This window comes from Amblyraja radiata, chromosome 27 (genome assembly GCF_010909765.2).
Source record: "Amblyraja radiata isolate CabotCenter1 chromosome 27, sAmbRad1.1.pri, whole genome shotgun sequence".
Lineage (NCBI taxonomy): Eukaryota > Metazoa > Chordata > Chondrichthyes > Rajiformes > Rajidae > Amblyraja > Amblyraja radiata.
In genome coordinates this window covers 10417945-10439499 of record NC_045982.1, presented here as the reverse complement: position 1 = coordinate 10439499, position 21555 = coordinate 10417945, and the positions used below count along the sequence as shown (strand labels likewise).

Here is a 21555-nt window from a genome sequence, read left to right as displayed (position 1 = left end):
GGAAGATTGCTCCCGATGTTGGGGAAGTCCAGGACAAGGGGTCACAGCTTAAGGATAAGGGGGATATCCTTTAAAACCGAGATGAGAAGAACTTTTTTCACACAGAGAGTGGTGAATCTCTGGAACTCTCTGCCACAGAGGGTAGTCGAGGCCAGTTCATTGGCTATATTTAAGAGGGAGTTAGATGTGGCCCTTGTGGCTAAGGGGATCAGAGGGTATGGAGAGAAGGCAGGTACGGGATACTGAGTTGGATGATCAGCCATGATCATAGGCTCAAAGGGCCGAATGGCCTACTCCTGCACCTAATTTCTATGTTTCTGCAGAGAACGGTCATTGACAAATTCATACCTGACTCCTGAAGAGTGTTTCTGATCTGTTGGACAGGTGTTTGGGGATTTTTCTTTATTATATTTATTCTTCTGTCATCAGCTGTGGAGGTCTTCCTTGGCCTGCCAGTCCCTTTGCCATTAGTTAGCTCACCAGTGCTCTCTTTCTTCTTAATTATGTTTCAAACAGTTGATTTTGGTAAGCCTAAGGTTTGGCTGATGTCTCTAACAGTTTTATTCTTGTTTCTCAGTTTCACAATGGCTTATTTGACTTTCATTGGCACTACTTTGGTCCTCATGTTGATAAAGAGCAATATAAGTTTCCAAACGTGATGGAAAGACTGGAGGGAAGACTAGGTGCGGAGAGCTCTCTTATACCTGCGTTAAGGAGGCATTTAAGCACACCTGTGCAATTACAAACACATGTGAGCCATGTGTCCCAAACATTATGGTGCCCTGAAACGGGGGGACCATAAACACAGCTGTAATTTCTACATGGTGTTATACAACAATGTATAAACACAGCTGTAATTTCTACATGGTGTTATACAACAATGTATAAACACAGCTGTAATTTCTACATGGTGAAACCAAAATGTATAAAAATACCTTTTAATAAAATCTGACAATGTGCACTTTAACCACATGTGATTTTTTTCTATTACAAATCTCAAATTGTGGAGTACAGGGGCAAATAAATAAACGATGGGTCTTTGTCCCAAACATTATGGACGGAACTGTATGTAGCTGGTCCAGTTGAGTTTTTGGTCACTTTATGGTAGTGGGATCTCAACAATAACACAGACAGCTTGCTAAGGCTCTGGATTTTCAATAGCTGCCTGCATTCGACACCAACACCATCGTGAAGTTTGCAGATGACACAACAGTGATTGGGCTGATCACCAACGGTGATGAAACAAAATACAGAGCGGAGGTGCAGAACCTGGCGGACTGGTGTGCACGTAACAACTTGTCACTAAACACCTCCAAGACCAACGAGCTGATTATTGACTTCAGGAGGTCACATAATGGAGAATCCGCCCCAATCTCCATCTACGGGGACAGTGTGGAGAGAGTGTCCAGCTTTAAATTTCTGGGCACTCACATTTCAGAGGACCTCACATGGTCCACCAACACCGCTGCGCTGGTCAAAAAGGCACAGCAACAACTGTTCTTCCTGAGTACATTAAAAAAGACTGGTCTGCCCCAACAGCTGATGACAACCTTCTACCGCTGCATCACAGAGAGCATATTAACGTATGGCATCGCTGTGTGGTATCTCAGCTGCACGGAGGCGGAGAGGAGAGCTCTTCAGCGCGTCGTCCACAGAGCGCAGAAGATTATTAGGACACAGCTACCAGACTTGGAGGGCATCTACCACACACGGTGCCTCAGGAAGGCCGTCAGCATCCATAAAGACTCCTCACACCCTTGTAACGGACTGTTCGAACTACTTCCCTCCGGCAGACGTTACAAGGCCTTCTACGCCCGAACCTCCAGACTCAGGAACAGCTTCATTCCCAGAGCTATAGCGGCTCTGAACCGGCCCTGCTGAGTGCCCCCCACCCCCCATGGACTGTCTCCCTCGGATGGTCACGTCGCACAGATACATCTGCACTTTAGTCTGTTTGAACTGTTTTGACTATTTTACTGTTCTTTTTACAATCCATGTTCTCGGGGTATCTAAATCAAAATTTTATTAGTTATTTATGTTATGACATCGGATGGAAGCTGCATACCAAATCTCGTTGCACTTATGTGCAATGACAATAAAATATATTATTATTATTATTATTATTATTATATGGCACAAAATATAACTTGACATTTATTAGGTGGCTCAATACCAAAAATAGAAGATGCTGGAAATACTCTGCTGGTCAGGCAATGTCTGTGGAGACAAAAACATAATTCTAACCATAAATAAATGGAACAGAAATAGGCCATTCAGATCGTTAAACTTGCTTTGCTATTCAGTAGGATTATGGCTAATCCCACATTTCCCAAGTACTCTTTCATGCCCTTGATGATTTAGTGATCAGAAGTCCATCCGTCCAGGTCTTTTATATATATATATATATATATATATACAAGAACCATCTTCACAATGCTCTGTGGCAAGGAGTCCAAATGCTAACAACCTTCAGAAGAAACATTCCCTCATCTCATTGCTGCATGGGCACTTCCTTATTCTGAGACTGAGCTCTCTAGTTCTGAACTCTTCCATGAGTGGAAACATCTTCTCATCTTTTATAAGTCCCATAGAAGCTTATACGTTTCAAGTTGATAACCTCTCGAATTAGAATCAGAAGAAGTTAGTCATGAAATGCGTTTTAAGTGGGAGAAAGAATAAAAGGAGCGTGAAAGTGTGAAGACCAGAAAAGATTGAAAGATACATGGTTCATCTGAGTTGGTGCAATGAGGAAACAGCAAATGTCATCCAAAATGCCAGAAGACAAAGTGAGAGAAGAAAATACTGGAAATACATGATACAAGACTAAATGGATAACTAGTTTACATAACTAAATTCAATTCTGAGTCCAAAAGGCTGCAAAGTAGCAAGTTGGAATATGTATTGCTCCTTGAGCTTACATCAACCTTGATCCTCTCTACCTCCCCTCCTCACCATCCATTCTCTCCATAACTTCAAATTTGCTTCATTTCTAACTTTTTAATAGTTGTGATGAAATGTCATTGACATGAACTTCTGAACCTGAACTGAAATGGTGCTGGCTCATCTGAGGCCTACGACAAAACAATAACTGAATAAAGCTGATGCATTTTAAGAAACTCACCACATAAATTAGCACATACATAAAAGGACAAAGGACAAAGGAGATGGCCTCCTCTGTCAAAATGGTCCTTTGACCTTTAAGTACCTGCATGTCTGTGGGATAAATTCCAAAACAGGGAAATGCACACAATATACCATTTCTTGCTCTAGTCTAAAGGTCACCTGAAGGACGTTCCTTGAACACACAGATTTAGTTCAGCAGTACGCCATCCAGGCCTAATGAGACTGCTCCATCATTTGGTAAAATCATTGCTGATCTAACTACAACCTCCACCTCCCATTCCAGTCTAATTCAGGTAACCTTTGGAGAGAATTATACTGCAAATGCACAATGAAGTCATTGTCATATTGTTCAGTCAGTCAGAAAGGGTATATAAAATGCTTATGTGAAGTGGGTCTCTAGCTTTGCACGAAATGTCATGCTGAGCTAAAAGATCAATACACCCAATCTGGAAGCAATATGCTTATCTGTGTTCGCCACTGTTGACACTTTTACACTGCAGTGGTTGATGGATCAGATTCATCTTTTTCAGGGCAAACGAAAAGATCGAAGTCTTTAACTCTCTGTGGAAACAATCAAAACTCTGCTTACAGTTAATCACAAACACTGCTATCAAGAGAGAACAGAGAGATGCTGCCCAAAGAACAGATGTCTATCTGGTTCTGCAGTAGTGCCAGTAGTAATGCAGTGTGTATGGAACTGTGTCACTATCAGGAGATCTTTCCCCTTTCATATCTGACGCAGGCTATATCCTTGCTTGAATCCCAAAGTCAAATAGACTGCAACCACTCACACTGGCATGGAGCAGTCAGGTCAGTCCTTCCAGGCCAAGAGCTAATTGTGGGCATCTGGTGTCCCCACCAGAAAAAGTAGTAGCTTTCCATCAGCTTGGCAACAGCTACAAACAGGATGGAAAAGATTAGTAGAGCGGGGTACCTTTGGATCGTAAAGCTGGTGTAGGAGGCATGCACTATGTTGAATCACCAGGGGGTACACAAAACCAACTGCTTTTTGTAATAGATTTCCATGGACCAAAATTTACACCTGCGTATGCTGAAATACTTCTGTACGTGATAAGAATCTCATAATAGTTCCTAACTTAATAATTTTGTAGGATCATAAGAGGTGAATGAATATATTGCACACTGTTTTTCCCCATTTTCCTCGGAGAAACTTTATTCATGAGAATGATATATTCCAACTTTTTAAGGGAGTATTATGCACCCTCTATATTGAGTATTCTAGACCTTCTTGCAATTTCGATGGGAGGACGCCATCTCTCTTGCATTACATTCAGCCTGGATTATATTTACAATAAAAAAACCTATGTCAGAATGCTATTCATTGACTACTGCTCAGCTTTCAACACCATAATACCAATAGCCTCATCACTAAACTTCGGGACCTTGGCTTTGGAGCTTCTATATGTAACTGGCTTCTGGGCTTCATGACTGGCAGAGCTCAGCTGTTAAAACTATTCATAACATTTCCTTTGCCCTCCTCCCCAGGGTTGAGTGCTCAGTTCCTGGCTCTGATCCCTGTACGCTCATGACTGCTTAGCCAAGTACAATGCCAACTTGAACTTTTCATTTGCGAATAATACTAATGTTGTCGGCCGGATCAACAACAACGATGAGGTGAAGTACAAGAAAGAAATCGAGAACTTAGTGTCATAATGTCAGGACAATAAGCTAGCTGCTAACATCAGTAGGATGAAAGGTAGACACAAAAAGCTGGAGTAACTCAGCGGGACAGACAGCATCTTTGGAGAGAAGGAATGGGTGATGTTTTGGGTGCCAGTCCCGCTGAATTACTCCAGCATCTTCTGTCTAGCTTTGGTTTAAACCAGCATCTGCAGTTGCTTCATACACAATAGGATGAAAGAATTGATTAAGGAAACGAGGACGTGAACACAACCCTGTCCTCAACAACGGCGCTGTTGTAGAGAACGTTAACAGCTTTAAGTTCCTAGTATCCACATTACCAGCAACCTAACCCAATCCCCCAATACTAAGATAGCAATTAAGAAAGTACATCAGCATATTTCCTTTCTTAGGCATCTGAGAAGATTCGACATGTCAACAAGGATTCTCTCAAGATTCTCATTGCTTTGAAAGTATTCTGACTGGATGCATCTCAGCCCAGTATGGCAAATGCACTCCTCTTGCCCACTTGAACCTTCAGAGACCGGTGGACACAGCCCAGTTCATTATAACAAATCCCTAGAACCTCATGATATAATAACCTTTAATTCCTTAAGTCAGATGTTTTGAAGGATATTGAAATTTAATTCAGTTGACACTTGACTGATAAGTGAAATTACTGACGTTAGAGCAGTCTTTGACTTCAAGGCTACAGTGTGTGGCACTAGTATTATTTTTACATCTCTATCTGTAGAAATTATTGCACTGCAGAAGATGTTATAATGGAGAGGGAATGATGCCAACAATGAATAGTTGACTGATGATCTTTCCTTGTATCTTTATCCAGTTTTTTAAATCCTTGGATGGCTGAAATCTGCCATTTTAAATCATCCATGTATTTCAGTTCTGCCCGCTACTGATACAGTTTGCATGTAATTGCTGCCACTGCAAGAATAAGGTAATGGGTTTTTTCCTCCCACATTATTCAGTTTCATAGCTCTGTGTCAGCACCTTATTTGCAGCCATCCAGAAAGTAGCACTCAAATGGAAGGAATATTTTTGATTACCTTGGTTTTGTGTAAATGAACCCACATTGAATGAATCAATATAGATGTTGTTCAATTAAAAGGCTGATCGTTTACCTGATAATGGTTAGTACTGGCAACAAATCTGAGAAAATGTTCTCAAAAAATTCATGGTGCATCCTATTTTCCATTACTTGCCTGAGGATACAGATTGATGAAGCAGATTTTTGTGAGACTGCTGTCTCCAATACTTCCATAATTTATTTGAGTATAAGTTAAAAGCTAAGTGAGGAGGCAAAGGCATTCATACCACAATATTCATCTATTCGCGTAGTGGTGACCTGAAATATGAAGACAAGATGAACTGATGAGGAACAAAGGAGTCGCTTAAGTTCTCAAAAGAGCTGGCATGGGCCACAAGGACGTTCTTCCTCATGTTTAACTGCAATTTGAACACTGGTGCTGTTGTGATTCTTTCCTATCCACGCCTGCCACACATTTTTGGTTGCATCTTAAAATATCTTCCTATCTTTAATCGTTCCAATTTTGATGGAAGGCCACTGACCTGAAATATTATCTCTGTAGATGCTGACTGTCCTGATGAGCATTTCCAACATTTTCTATTCACTAAGGAGGACCCTAGGGCATTTTACAATATGAGTAGCATCAGTACAGAAACAATCATTACTTACTTGTACTCACCAATGTGATCAGGATGAGCAGGAAGATAACGTTGGCCATATCATACACTGACTGGACAATCACTTGCACCATAATGGCCAGGCCCTGGATGGCAGCCAAACTCCTCACCATTCTCAGAGCTCTGAGCACTCTAGGAAAGGCAATATAAAACTGTGTTCAATCGCAATTAAAAAATAACTTGCTAGTAAACTACCTTCCCAGCCGCTTAACTACTAGGCTTTCTAAGTAAATGTAAACAAATGTCCCAGTGTTTCATTTTTTTTTCAGTACAATTTATCCATTAGATGTGCTTAAAATAATTGATGTTGTTCTCACCAATCTACATAAAGAAAATGCACAATAGAAAGAGCTACATTTATTAAGCAGTGCAAGATTTTTTTCAAAGCTTATTCCATCAAAGAAAATAGCAATTCAATTCTGTGTGGTGCATACTAATTTTGTTAATGGAAGACTTTAATTAAAATAGTTAACCATGATTCATTTGATAATCTTTCCTTCATACATTTTAACTAGCAATTAAACCAGTACACGATAAATATGTTAAATTAGCTAAACATTCAAGTGAGCAAAACATTCAAGTAAAATGGCACAAATAAATTTCAATGTATGCATGACAGATCCTTGTTTGTTTTATAACAAATAAATGGGCTAATCTTTTCCAGCTCCTAAATTACAGGAAGGAACATAAAATATTTTCACAGAGCTTCCAACGCGAAGTCTGCACCATTGAGAGTTTGGAAAAAAACTGTTTTACTTTAAAAAGTCCAATAGGAGATCAGCCCGTTAGCATGGAATTTACATTGGTGTAACATAAAGTAAGTCATCTGTTTAGATCAGTGCTTCTTAACCTGGTGAATGGTTCACCCAAGGGTGAATGAAATTATTTTGGGGTGAATGTTTATTTATGTTTTTTGCTCATGTGACAAAATACATTTTATATATAAAATTATACACAAGGGAGAAATTACCAAAAAACATACGAGAATTTAGTCGAGTGTGAATGAAATTTTGTGATAAAGACTCAAGGATGAATGACACTGAAATGGTTTAAGAAGCACTGGTTTAGATCATTCTGAAAAATGTACTAATTCAGAGGAAAAGTTAAATTAGCAAATCAGGAGTTAAGAGCAAAGAAATACAATCTATGTCCCCTATGAGGTTGCCTACTGTATGCATTATGTGGAAAATATTTCATGAATATTTATTATGTGTCTGAATATATGCTGCATCAAGGAGACCAAATTTACTGATGATGCATGCCTGTACAGAGAATGTATTGTGAATGGCCAAATGAACACGACTATGTCTTTAAAATGGTGCACGACTGGAAGAAAGAAGGTGGAAAGGAAGAATATTACAAATTTGAAAAATGAAAACAAAACATTAATGGAAATATATATATCCAGTCAGTCAGTACAAGGAACCCTTCCATGGAGTTCGAACTTATCTTCATCCTACTTTTAGGATAATGGGAACTTACTTGTGAATCCAATAATTTAGTTTTATTTTAACTTTAAATGATCCTCTGCTATTCATTTTTGGAGAGAATTATCAACTATACGAAAAGCAGTACCATCCTACCTACCTCAATACATAGAAAATCTGATTACTGCTTGACAATGTGGAGCCCAAAAATAAGGTGGATGTGACAATGAAATCAGCAATATTCCAGCCATCCTAGAACATTTCCAGAACAAACACAAATAAATATAACAAGCATCTTTCACAACCTCAAAATATCCTAAAATACTTCAGTCACTTATGTATTTTTAAAGTGCAGTCAGCATGTATGTTAGGTAATGCATTAGCCAATATGAGTACACAAAAAGCACACAAAATGTAACAAGGTAATTGACAATTTAAACTTATGATTGGAGTGATAAATATTAGCCAGGACACTGGGTAGAACTCCTTAGTACTTCTTTAAGAAGTGCCCTGGGATATTTTGTAACCCTCATTTGTGCAGATAGTCCTATTAGAATCACGGAAAGAATTTGGGCTGTGAAACACTGGTCACAAGCAGATGGTGGAGCACCCAGAGAAACCCCATGAGATCACAGGGGGAATGTGAGAACTCCACATATAAAGCATTGAGAGTCAAAACTGAACCCAAGTCAATGGAGCTGTTGCCTGCAGCTCTGGATAACAGCTTTGAGGCACAGAAGGAATGTATCAATTAGACCATAAAAACCCTTTCCTTCGAAATATCTATCGCATCAGGAGATCTCAGCCACCTACTTTGTAGAAAGATTGCTGCAAAATAGCACCAGACATTGAAAGAAAATTAAAGGGCGTTCTAAATGTGGTCTGACCAGTGTCTTATAACGTCTCAGCATTACATCCTGTTTTATATATTCTAGTCCTCTTGAAATAAATGCTAATGTTGCATTTGCCTTCCTAGAAAATAATCCATGACTTTATTTCTACTACCAAAATGCACAACTCCCCACATTGCAATGCTGTATTCCATCTGCCACTTCTTTGCCTACTCTCCCAACCTGTCCAAGTCCTCTGCAGGGTCCCTGCTTTCTCTACGCTATCTATCCAAACATGGATTTTTTTGTCACCCGCAACCCTAGCCACAAAGTTTTCAATTCCCTCATCCAAACCACTGATAAAGTAGTGAAGAGTAGCGGCTATAGCGCCGACCCCTGCAGAACACTGCGTCACTGGCAGCCAAATAGAACAACTTGTTCTATTTGATCTTATTTGATTGTGCACGCCGGATTGATTGCATTCGTCGAAACAGGGCGGACCACGTGAAGGTTGCAATCTTCCACCCCAATAATATCCACTGACTCTCCTTTGTCTATCCTGATATTTACTAGAATTCCAACAGACTCATCAGGCATAATCTCCACTTCACAAAACCATGCAGACTTTAGCCTATTTTATCATGTGCTTCTAAGTACTCAGAAACCTCATCTTTTATAATGGACTCTAAAATCTTACCAACCACTGAAATCAGACTAACAGGCCTATAGTTTCTCCTCTTTTGCTTTGTTCCTGTGTGAACAGCGGAGTAACATTCACAATTTTCCAATCCTCTGGAACCACTCCTGACTCTCATGATTCTTGAAAGATCACCACTCATGCCTCCACAATCTCTAAAATCACCTCTTTCAGAATCCTGGGGTGTAGTCCATCTGGTCCAGATGACTTTACCACCTTCAGACTTTCAGCTTCCCAAGCACCTTCTCCTTACTCCACTAACTTCTGCCCCCTCTCTTGAATTTTAGGCATGTTGCTGGTGTCTTCCGCTGTGAAGATTGGCGCAAAAAAGTTATTCAATTCATCTGCAATTTCTTTATTCCCCATTATCACTTCTCCAGCTTCATTTTCCAGCAGTCTAATGTCCGCTCTACCTCTCTTTTACTCTTTATTTATCTGAAGAAACTTTTGCTATCCTTTTTTTATATTACTGGCTAGCTTGCCTTCATAGTTAATCTTTTCTGCCCCTATGGGGAGATTCTGAAAATCTCCATTCTCCAAATCTAGTATCTACTTTTTTCAAACCGAGGGTCACCCATTTATTTACAAGTATACATTTAAATCACATACAATATTTGCACTCTTGGCATTTTCAGTATCCCACACAACTGAAGAACAATTCATCGGATACAGTTAAATGAATGGATTTGATGTGATTTTCAATGATAGCTTCATGCAGACTAACCAATGATTACTTGCAGGTTCAATTTGTTTGCTATTTTTTGCAATACCAGTGTCTGGCTTTATGTTAGTAAGGCAATATTTACCTTCCAAAATATCCAGAAGCCGTAGTACCATTTCAGCAACATTTCCCAAAAAAAAATCGTCGCCACCACCTGCTCAAAGGTCACAAAGATTACGAAGTACCGCTGTGTGAGGGGGAAACAGCAAAAACACAGAATAATGCCTATAGGAGCACTCGCATATAAAGCAGATCAAACAACAATGATTCTTGATGATTTATAAATGCGATTCAACTCAAGTACATTTTAAGTATTAGCACCGAAAATGTAATCGCAAATATCCTTCTAAATTCCAGTGAATACAGGCCCAGTCGACCCATTCTTTCATCATTGTCAGTCCCGCCATCCCGGGAATTAACCTGGTGAACCTACGCACTCCCTCAATAGCAAGAATGTCCTTCCTCAAATTAGGAAATTAGTTATACACGACCCTCACCAGGGCCCTGTACAACTGCAGAAGGACCTCCCTGCTCCTATACTTAAATCCTCTCCCTATGAAGGCCAACATGCCATTTGCTTTCTTCACTGGCTGCTGTACCTGCATGCTTACCTTCAGTGATTGATGTACAAAGACACCCAGGTCTCGTTGTCCCTCCCCTTTTCCTAATCTGACTGCATTCAGGTAATAATCTACCTTCTTGTTCTTGCCACCAAAACGGATAACTTCACATTTATCCACATTATACTGCATCTGCCATCCATCTTCCCACTCACCCAACCTATCCAAGTTACCCTGTAGCCTCATATCCTCCTCGCAGCTTTCACTGCTACCCAGCTATATGTCATCCACAAACTTGGAGATGTTACATTTAATTCCCTTGTCTAAATCACTAATATATTGTCTGTACTCGTTCTCACCTAACAAACAGCTTACAATGGCCTGTTTACATAGAAACATAGAAAATAGGTGCAGGAGTAGGCCATTCGGCCCTTCGAGCCTGCACCGCCATTCAATATGATCATGGCTGATCATCCAACTCAGTATCCTGTACCTGCCTTCTCTCCATACCCCCTGATCCCTTTAGCCACAAGGGCCACATCTAACTCCCTCTTAAATATAGCCAATGAACTGGCCTCAACTACCTTCTGTGGCAGAGAATTCCACAGATTCACCACTCTCTGTGTAAAAAATGATTTTCTCGTCTCGGTCCTAAAAGACTTCCCCCTTATCCTTAAACTGTGACCCCTTGTTCTGGACTTCCCCAACATCGGGAATAATCTTCCTGCATCTAGCCTGTCCAACCCCTTAAGAATTCTGTAAGTTTCTATAAGATCCCCCCTCAATCTTCTACATTCTAGCGAGTACAAGCCAAGTCTATCTAGTCTTTCTTCATATGAAAGTCCTGCCATCCAGGGAATCAGTCTGGTGAACCTTCTCTGTACTCCCTCTATGGCAAGAATGTATTTCTTCAGATTAGGAGACCAAAACTGTACGCAATACTCCAGGTGTGGTCTCACCAAGACCCTGTACAACTGCAGTAGAACCTCCCTGCTCTTATACTCAAATCCTTTTGCTATGAATGCTAACATACCATTTGCTTTCTTCACTGCCTGCTGTACCTGCATGCCTACTTTCAATGACTGGTGTACCATGACACCCAGGTCTCGTTGCATCTCCCCTTTTCCTAATCGGCCGCCATTTATTAGTGTTACTTTTGAGCAAATCTTTCTCTCTACATCACCGTCTATATCTCTCGTTTCCCTTCCCCTTGAATCTCAGTCTGAAGAAGGGACTCGACCTGAAACGTCACCTATTCCTTTTCTCCAGAGATGCTGGCTGACCTGCTGAGTTATGCCCCTGTCCCACGATGTGAGTTTACCCAAGAGCTCTCCCGAGTTTAAAAAAAAAATCAAACTCGTGGTAAGTACGTAGAATGTACGTAGCGGGTACGTGGGAGCTCGTGGATGTCTCGTAGCGGCTCGTAATGCTAACGACAGGTACTCGGGAAACGCGGTAACTCGTGAAACGCGTTCAACACTGTGAAAAATGTCCAAGAGTAAAAAAATACTCGTGATGAAGTACCACGAGTTTGATTTTTTTTTTAAATTCGGGAGATCTCTTGGGTAAACTCGCATCGTGGGACAGGGGCTTTACTCCAGCTTTTTATGTCTATCTTCAGCTGAGGTAGTACTTCAGCATTCCAAACATATAAGGTTACTTCAATAGAGCAATTTTAAATACTCTGAAAGGCCATGAAAGGTGCCACAAAATAAAATACTTTCCTTGTTTTCAATCTGTTGGATGATGATTGCTGGACTGCTGGGTCTGCAGAGTGTGCACCTAGTAGAGATGCAGTCTCAACTCTATCAACCTGGATTCAATCCTGACCTCTGGTTCTGACTGTGTGTTGTTTGCACTTTGTACCTGTAATCATGTGGGTTTCTTCCAGGTCCCCTGGTTTTTACTCCCATCCCCAAGATGTGTGGGTTGGCTGCTCTAAAAGTGCCTCTAATATAAAGGCAAATTATAGTATCTAGTGAAAGCTACTAAGAATGTGAGGGGAGTAAAAATAAAAAAAACAAGATTAGTATAAATGGGTACATGAGGATCAGATGGATTTGGTGGGCCAAAAGGCCCATTTCCATTTTTCAAAGCTCAATTACTCTTCAATTCCCTTCAAATATGGATATCTAAAGACACAATGCCAGCTGTTTGAGATTGCATGATGTTTGAGCTTCTATTAGAGATTTGGGGGAAATTGCCATTGTCGCAATGAAGCCAATAACCCTTGTAAGGTGTACCACAGTTGAGCCTACAAATGTGTTGATGAAACTGGCCACTTGCTCCTGCTGGAAGGATTAGACACTAGTCACTGCACAAAGACATGTAGTAAATCGATGCCAGATTACTTTATTCATTAAGATTAAAAGCAGGTCTTATAATGGACCAAGCATTTTGGTATGCAACTCCTCAGCCCACTTTTGTAGGCCCTGGCCACACTGCACCTGTCTCATCATCTTTAGATCTTGCTCTTTTTACATTCAATCCAATTGCTCACATTTCACTCCACTCCTTTATTAATGTTTTGTTCATCAAATTTCAGATGTTGCAAAACGCACAACTCTTCCTTTCCTGTTCCCCTTCAGAACCACCGTGTCCTTTTCACTTTTTAGTTCAGCGTTCCAAGCAAGGCAGCGAAGGTAAATCACGAACTGACTGTGAGGGTGAAAGCAATTGAAAATGTGGCCTCAAGGTTTTCCCTCACTGGTCTTGTTTGGAACTTTGAATTAAAATGTGAAACAGGCAAGGTTGCTCGGAAGGGCAAATGGAAAGGAAGATTTATGTGCCTGCACCATCTGCAGCTTATAAAACAGAAATAAATTGTGAAGAGGGAAGTAACAGCATGGAATACAAGAATACCATCACTGTCTATTTTTTCAGTTTGCTTCAGCCTATCCACTCACCAATGGTCAATAATAATGCATGGCCTCCCTTGCCTGGGTATGTAATGTAACCTTGCCTGAACTCTGTTAAGTAGATGCTGATCTCGCTGCTTGTGGCACTTTGTCCTGATAGTGAGATGTGCAACAATTATGCAATCTGTTTGGATGATGTGGCCTGCATTGCAGAAAATCTGGAAACAGTTGCAAACTGGGTAAAAATCATGACATGGGTCTGAGGCTTGGAACAGTGTTAAATCTTGCAGATTTAATGCAGCTTAATTATAAGACATGAGCCTTGACTGAAAGTTTTTTTGGCAGAGTGAAATGATGGCGCTATGAATTGAGCAATTATTGGTGGTGGAGGTGGCAGAATATGACATTGAGGATACATTCTCAGACTTCAAAAAATCATGAGAATTCATTGAATATCTCACAGTTCTACATTTAGATTCTCTGAAGTAATTTTAAAACATTGAATTCTATGTCTATTTGATCTCACTGCCTTCTCACTGTGTGGCTGGAGGGCTGCCGGCAGGTCAAGCAGTATTGGTGGAGACAAAAGAAAGCTGCCCATGTTTTGGGTTGAGGCCCTACATCAGGACTAGGGTGGGGAACAGATTAAATGTGGATGAAATAGAATGTTCTTTCCTTACCTCTAACATGACAGGATTGGTCTGACAACTAATTGAAATACAGCTCCCAATAAGCAATGCTATAATAAATGACCTCATCAAGATATGGTCCAACAAATTGCGTAAAATATGTTGAGAAACTTTGTCTTCCACACTCCACTGATCCTAAAAAAAAAAAAGGTAAAATTAATGATAGTAGTGCCCACCCAAAAAATGTAATGTTCTGGAAGCAGGACAAATTTTGTTAAAGGGGTATTTCTACCAGGGATATTTGGATTGAAGTACAAAAGAGCCCTCCGATCCATAGCCTCAACACAATAATAGATGGTACAGACGACTGTCACAGAATAACTGAAGCATGGTTGTGCCAATGTTGGTACAGCCATTCACAAATTACATGCAGTCCCTCTATAAGTCCGCCTTGTCCTGTGGTCCTTTTAATCAATGGCTCCTTTGATAGACTGGGATCTTTGAGAATTTAGGGCTGTGACTGCTCAGTTATATTTAGAAAGCGAGATGAATAGATTTTTGGGTACAAAGGGAGCCAGAGGGCATGAACATCCAAGCCAGACGAAGGGTGATGCTCAGGGTAGGCATGGTGTAATTTTGCATGCAAGGGACAATATAGTAAATCATGTTTCAATTTCTGATGAAAATCCAAATTTTTGTGCTATCCTTAGCTCTCCTCCCAAGATGACGGAGACAAAGCTGTCTTGATTTGAGTAAAGAGTCAAAATAATCTCCCTTATTTGCTAGGAAGGAACTGCAGATGCTGGTTTATACTGAGGATAGACACAAAATGCCGGGGTAACTCAGCGGGTCAGGCAATATCTCTGGAGAAAAGGAATAGGTGAAGTTTCGTGGTCAGAACTCAAGGGGAAATCATGCTTGACTAATCTTCTGGAATTTTTTGAGGATGTAACTAGGAAAATGGACAAGGGAGAGCCAGTAGATGTAGCGTACCTGGACTTTCAGAAAGCATTTGAGAAGGTCCCACATAGGAGATTAGTGGGCAAAATTAGGGCACATGGTATTGGGGGTAGAGTGCTGACATGGATTGAAAATTGGTAGGCGGACAGGAAACAAAGAGTAGGGATTAACGGGTCCCTTTCAGAATGGCAGGCAGTGACTAGTGGGGTATCGCAAGGCTCAGTGTTGGGACCGCAGCTATTTACAATATATATCAATGATTTAGATGAAGGGATTCAAAGTAACATTAGCAAATTTGCAGATGGCACAAAGCTGGGTGGCAGTGTGAGCTGTGAGGAGGATGCTATGAGAATGCAGGATGACTTGGACAGGTTCGGTGAGCGGGCAGATACATGGCAGATGCAGTCTAATATGGATAAATGTGACGTTATCCACTTTGGTAGCAAAAACAGGAAGGAAGATTATTATCTAAATGGTGTCAAATTGGGAAAAGGGGAAGTACAACCAGATCTGGGGGGTCCTTGTTCATCAGTCATTGAAAGAAAACATGCAGGTACAGCAGGCAGTGAAGAAAGCGAATGGCATGTTGGCCTTCATAACAAGAGGAGTTGAGTTTAGGAGCAAAGTGGTCCTTCTGCAGTTGTACAGGGCCCTAGTGAGACCACACCTGGAGTATTGTGTGTAGTTTTGGTCTCCAAATTTGAGGAAGGACATTCGTGCTATTGAGGAAGTGCAGCGTAGGTTCACAAGGTAAATTCCCAGGATGGCGGGACTGTCATATCCTGAAAGAATGGAGCGGCTGGGCTTGTATTCTATGGAATTTAGAAGGATGAGAGGAGATCTTATTCCCGATGTTCGAGCAGTCCAGAACCAGGAGCCACAGTTTAAGAATAAGAGCTAAGCCATTTAGAACGGCGATGAGTAAACACTTTTCCACACAGAGTTGTGAGTCTGTGGAATTCTCAAAGGGCAGTGGAGGCTGGTTCTCTGGATACTTTCAAGAGAGAGCTATATAGGGCTCTTAAAGATAGCGGAGTCAGGGGATATGGGGAGAAGGCAGGAACGGGGTACTGATTAGGGATGATCAGGCATGATCACATTGAATGGTGATGCTGGCTCGAAGGGCCGAATGGCCTATTCCTGCACCTATTGTCTATTGGAACAGGTCTGAAGAAGGTTTCTGACTTGAAACATCACATATTCCTTTTCTCCAGAGCTGCTGCCTGATCCGCTGAGTTAATCCAGCATTTTGTGTAAATTTCTCCTAATTAGTTGGATACTGCAAACTTTGAATTGCCATTGATTCCCCAGTACCAGATTGGAAATAGACCATAGACAATAGGTGCAGGAATAGGTCATTTGGCCCTTCGAGCCAGTGCCGCCATTCACTGTGACCATGGCTGATCATCCACAATCAGTACCCTGTTCACCTTTACTCCTTTCACCTTTTGGAAAGACATAAAGCTGAAGAAATTCAATGCCATTGTCACCTTGACTGTCACTACCAAAAATAGTCTGGATTTACTTTACAGCTGCAGCCCACAGTGGACTGGCTTAGACACCTGCTCGGTGGAGTGCCATTCCTTTATACATTTGCTCAGGAGAAATGCTCCTTACAATATACTACTATGAACAGGCTTTTTGACAGATGTTCAATTATCTCCTACTTTGGTGCGCTATTAGTTTTTGTCTGATTATGCTACTGCAAACAATTAGGGTGTTTTGCAGCATCAAGTGAAAGTCATTATTTTAATGTATAATTCCCTGAAAAGAGGGTGCAGTTTACAAGTTTAATAGAATTTGTGCTTCTCATTTATGATCATAGAACAAAAATAAATGTTTTCAAATTACTGGCAATGATAAAAGTTAAAGATATCCATATCACACATTTAACAATTAATGTAGTTTTGTGTTTATAGAAGTGACACCAAGCCCATAGTTAGAGTTGATCATCAGATGATGCTTAGGTTGTTGGACACTTAAGTTCCCCAAACCATTTTCAGTTGAGGACAGTGGGCTAAGAGGCAATTTAATTGAGTATGCTTTATATTGCAATGTACAGCTGAATATGAAAAGACTATGACTTCTTACTGAACAGTCTACAGTGGTTAAAATCATGACTAAAATTCTGAGGAAGAGGTTAGGAGAGATTTGTTTATGTAGACTGTTATCGGATAAAAGGAAGTCTAGAGGACGGCATTTTTTAAAGAAACATTGGATAAACAAAAGGGACACACACAGCTACAAATTTCCAGCAGGGAATAAAATTAGCTTTAAATCACTTCTAGAAGTGAAGTGGAACAGACCAACTAGACTCAGTGGCCTCAGTGACTCTGTATTTATGGTTTAATAATGTTTCTTTGAATTTGCACAGTGCAAGATCAACATTTAAAATCTGGAAGAGTAATGTCTCAACTTAATTGCAAATTATATACAGATAGTTCTGCTATAACACGATTGTTCCGAAGAAACATATAATAAAAACAATTGTGGAGATGAGGAGAGGGAAAAATAAAGGTTTTTTTAATAACTGTAAGTTTACTGAAAACTGGAAATATTCGACTACATGTCACATTGTTTAATATACTATCATTGTACGTGTCAAAAGCAGTGATTGTCAGTTTCAATAGGCACGCACAGTGATATTCTCAAAATATAACAGTGTCGATGGAAACAATATATTTTCACCTTGACTGCTTTTAAAACAAAAACAACATTTTTTCCGTTGTCAATGACCACAATCTCTTTTAAGTGATTCTCTAGTTCCCAATCAAATGTGTTATGGAGACACAAGGAACTGCAAATGTCAGTTTACAAAGAAAGACACAAAGCTGTGGCGTAACTCAGCGGGTCAGGCAGCATCTCTGGAGAACATGGTCAGCGACATTTCTGATGGGGTCTGATTGTAGTAGGGAGATGGAAAGCTAGCTGGGAGAGAGGTGGGATTGGGACAAAGTCTGGCAAATGATAGGTGGGTATAGGTTTGTGGAGGGGAGGGGGGGGGGGGGGGGTTGGGTTGGAAGATGGTTGAACAAAGGCCAGAGATGAAAAGACAACAAGTGTGAGAACAGGAGATTGGAAGAGAAGGGGCATGACATGTAAAGTCAGGGAAAGGAATATAGTTGGAAGGGGATGGGGAAATGGATGCACATCCAGTGTGGGGTTTAGGGAAAAGAGAGGGTTAAAACATTGGGGAAGGGAGGGATTTGTAGGTTAGTTACCTAAATGTAGAGAATTCAAAGTTCATACTGTTGTTTTGTTACGTACCCAAATGGAATATGAGGTGCTATTCTTCCAGTTTGCACGTGGTCTCACTCTGCCAATGGAATAGGTCCAGGATAGAAAGATCAGTATGACAATGGAAAGAGGATTTAAAATGGTGAGCAACCAGGAGATCCAACTGGCCTTAGCTAATCAAGTGCAAGTGTTAGGCAAAATGGTTGTCTTGTCCATGCTTATGTAAAGAGGCCACATCAGGAACACCGAATGCAGTCGTTGAGGTTATGGGAGGTGCATGTAAATCTGTCTCAACTGGAAGGTCTGCTGGGGTCCCTGGGTGGATGCGAGGGAGAGATGTAGGGCCAAGTGTTACATCTCCTGCCTGGGAAAGAGGTGGTTTGGGTGTGAAGGGATGAATGAACCAAGGATGTGCAGAGGAACAATCTCTACGGAAAGGGTGGGGATGGGAAGTTCTGACTGGTGGTGGGATGTGAAGATGGTGGAAATGCCAGAGGATGATGTGTTGGATACAGAGGCTGGTGGGGTGAAAGAACCTGGGGAACTCTATCCTTGTTCCATTTGGGGGGGAGGGGGAGTGAGCGCTGACCATGTTATAACAACTTCTGCCCAGGTAATGCAATTAATGTTCTCTAGTTCATCAGTCGCTTCATATCCAATTAGCATGAAGGAAATTCACATTAAAGCAGAACCGCCAGTCCTTTAAGGAATCTATTATTGATTAACACAAAATGTAATTGTACTGCAACACAGTACATTTCAAACAACACTTAATTAATTTTAGCAAACATTAGATTGCTAACATACCTTTCCCACTATGATATCATTGAAGTCTAACTTCAACTCTTTCACAGCAACTTTCGGTCCCTGGAAAAGAAAAACAAAGAAATTTGGCGAACTATTTTGTGCTAAAAGAAAGTCTTTTACATTTGTCACATCAGCTAATAATGGATTAAAACATCTCAGCATTAATAAAATTCCATCCACCTGATTTTTAGTCTTTTGACTAGAATGACATTAGCCCCATTACTGTATATATATATTTTATATACATAAATACATATATTTAATATGCATTGAAATATTCTACAAAGTGCGATCCCCTGCACACCTGGTGTAAAAGATATTTTAAAGAAATCCTTAGTCCATGGTTAAGGCATTAAAATGACAGCATGAAGGGGGAACCATGGCAGTTTGCTCCGGTGCATAGTTTTCACACTTGCGACTCACTAGTGTGCTTTGAGAGATGGCAACTGTAACTAATTTCAGGAGATCCACAGACCTGCTGAAATTGATTCCCAACAACTCACATCAGGTTTGATCCAATGAGTATTGAAGGTCATTGCATAACCAAGGGAGAACTGATCAACCTTGAAATCTTAGTGACGAGCAGGGCAACCTATAGAGAGGGAAGCTGAGGTAGAGGAGGGAAGATTGAATGCTAAGCTGTTCGAGAAGCCACCAAAGGCAAAAGTGAAGTGGTATTGGGAGGAGTGATTTTGGCAGAATTGTCCCACGGTCACAGGATGTTCAAGTGAGTTGAACATGGTACAAGAGGAACAATTGTCATCTGCCCACACATATAGTACTCTACTTACAACTGACTAATAAGGAGCAGAATTAGGCCATTTGGCCCATCTAGTCTACTCTGCCATTCAATCAAGCCTGATCTATCTTTCCCTCCCAATCCCATTCACCTGCCTTCTCCCCATAACCCCTGACACCCTTACTAATCTGCTAATATAGCACTGGGGGAACTAAGCCAGGATGGTCTTCTCATTGCTCCAATGTAACACCTTTAGTACGAGACAAATCATAAACGCAAATGATAAAGCACTCACTATATGTCTCTCTTCCTTGCATATGGATTTGCACAAAGTATGAAACTCATTCTTTCCATCGTGGTAGTATTGACTAACTCAATATAACTCTTGCAAATCCAATTAGCCACTGCTACACAGGTGGAAAATAGCCAATGTTTGAGTATTGCCCGAGAAACACTTTATTCAAAATCATGCGCGTTAGCTCAGACTGTATCGAGGCAGGTATGTCATTGAAATTGTCCGACCTCCTTCGGATTGTTGGAGTTGCTGATGCCTTGTCCCTGAACATTTTCACTTTGTGCGTAATGTTCAAATCTGGTGTCTTTGTGATGATACCATTTGTGGTTGTAGTGCTGCAAATACGAGAATTTTGATACACAAAAGACTGCGGCTACTGGAATCTGATGCAATAAACACAATGCTGACGAAACTCAGTGGGTCAGGCAGCATCTGTGGAGGCAGAAGGATGGTTGATGTTTTATGTCGAGAGATGGTTGCTGATTCAAGCGGAGACCCACCCTGCATCAGATGCCGCTAAATTCCTCCAGCAGTTTATTTCCATTGCCATGTTGTCATTGTTCTCACGGATAACTGTCAACACACGAGTTCTGACAGATGTTGCAGTCCAAAGTTGATTCATTCAGGTGACCTTGCCTAACCTGCTGCAGGTTTAGAGAAGAGGACATTTTTGTACTATTGATAGCAGCTCCAATCTTGTCCCTTTTAAACAAGGAAAAAATGCAAGTCTACATAATGAATTAAGCAATCTAGCATCAACTTTGACTGTCCTAAATACCAAAGCCATTGCCTTTGTAGTTATACAGATCAATTCCTCCTCTTGTGATGTGAAGCTCTTGCAAGCTACCGCAGTACAATTGGGAATGGCACCTGCTGCAGGCATTAGGTCAGGATAGTTCAAAGGATTGTCAATGTAGCATGTTAATTTATAATCAGTGTCTTTAGTGATCAAGCAGAGGCCAATGTTCAGTATCCTCAGGACAATTAGAAGCAGTGAGCTTCTAACTGGCAATTGTGACAATATATTAGCTATGGCTGCCTGACATGATTTAGAGGATATCAAGTTGAAGGTAACAGTGAGCCTTTTCTCTACAGAGCAGCCAGGGCACAGGCGCACAACTAGCGCCTGCCACAGAAGATGACAGAACTCTGAAAGCAGCGACTAGCGTCAAGATTCAATGCTCCTTAGACAGTCGTATACACGAACTAGGTTCCTGTGTGCATTTGTTCAGTTGTGCAATACCCATATCAGGTAGACCTGATCACATTTCACGATCAAGTTTATCCTTCAATTCAAGTGCAACGC

The 21555-nt window shown here is 40.9% G+C and overlaps 1 protein-coding gene across 1 annotated transcript in view; it reads right to left on the bottom strand.

Moving 5' to 3' along the window:
• catsper4 (cation channel sperm associated 4) overlaps positions 1-21555 on the bottom strand; it is a 58614-nt gene that overhangs the window by 23093 nt on the left and 13966 nt on the right. The window contains exons 4-9 of the mRNA XM_033044770.1: positions 20477-20584; positions 19216-19275; positions 14263-14406; positions 10250-10351; positions 8077-8168; positions 6492-6621 (exon numbers count right to left, since the gene is read on the bottom strand). Coding sequence (XP_032900661.1) covers positions 6492-6621; positions 8077-8168; positions 10250-10351; positions 14263-14406; positions 19216-19275; positions 20477-20584 — 636 coding nt within the window. The remainder of the gene's footprint in view (positions 1-6491; positions 6622-8076; positions 8169-10249; positions 10352-14262; positions 14407-19215; positions 19276-20476; positions 20585-21555) is intronic.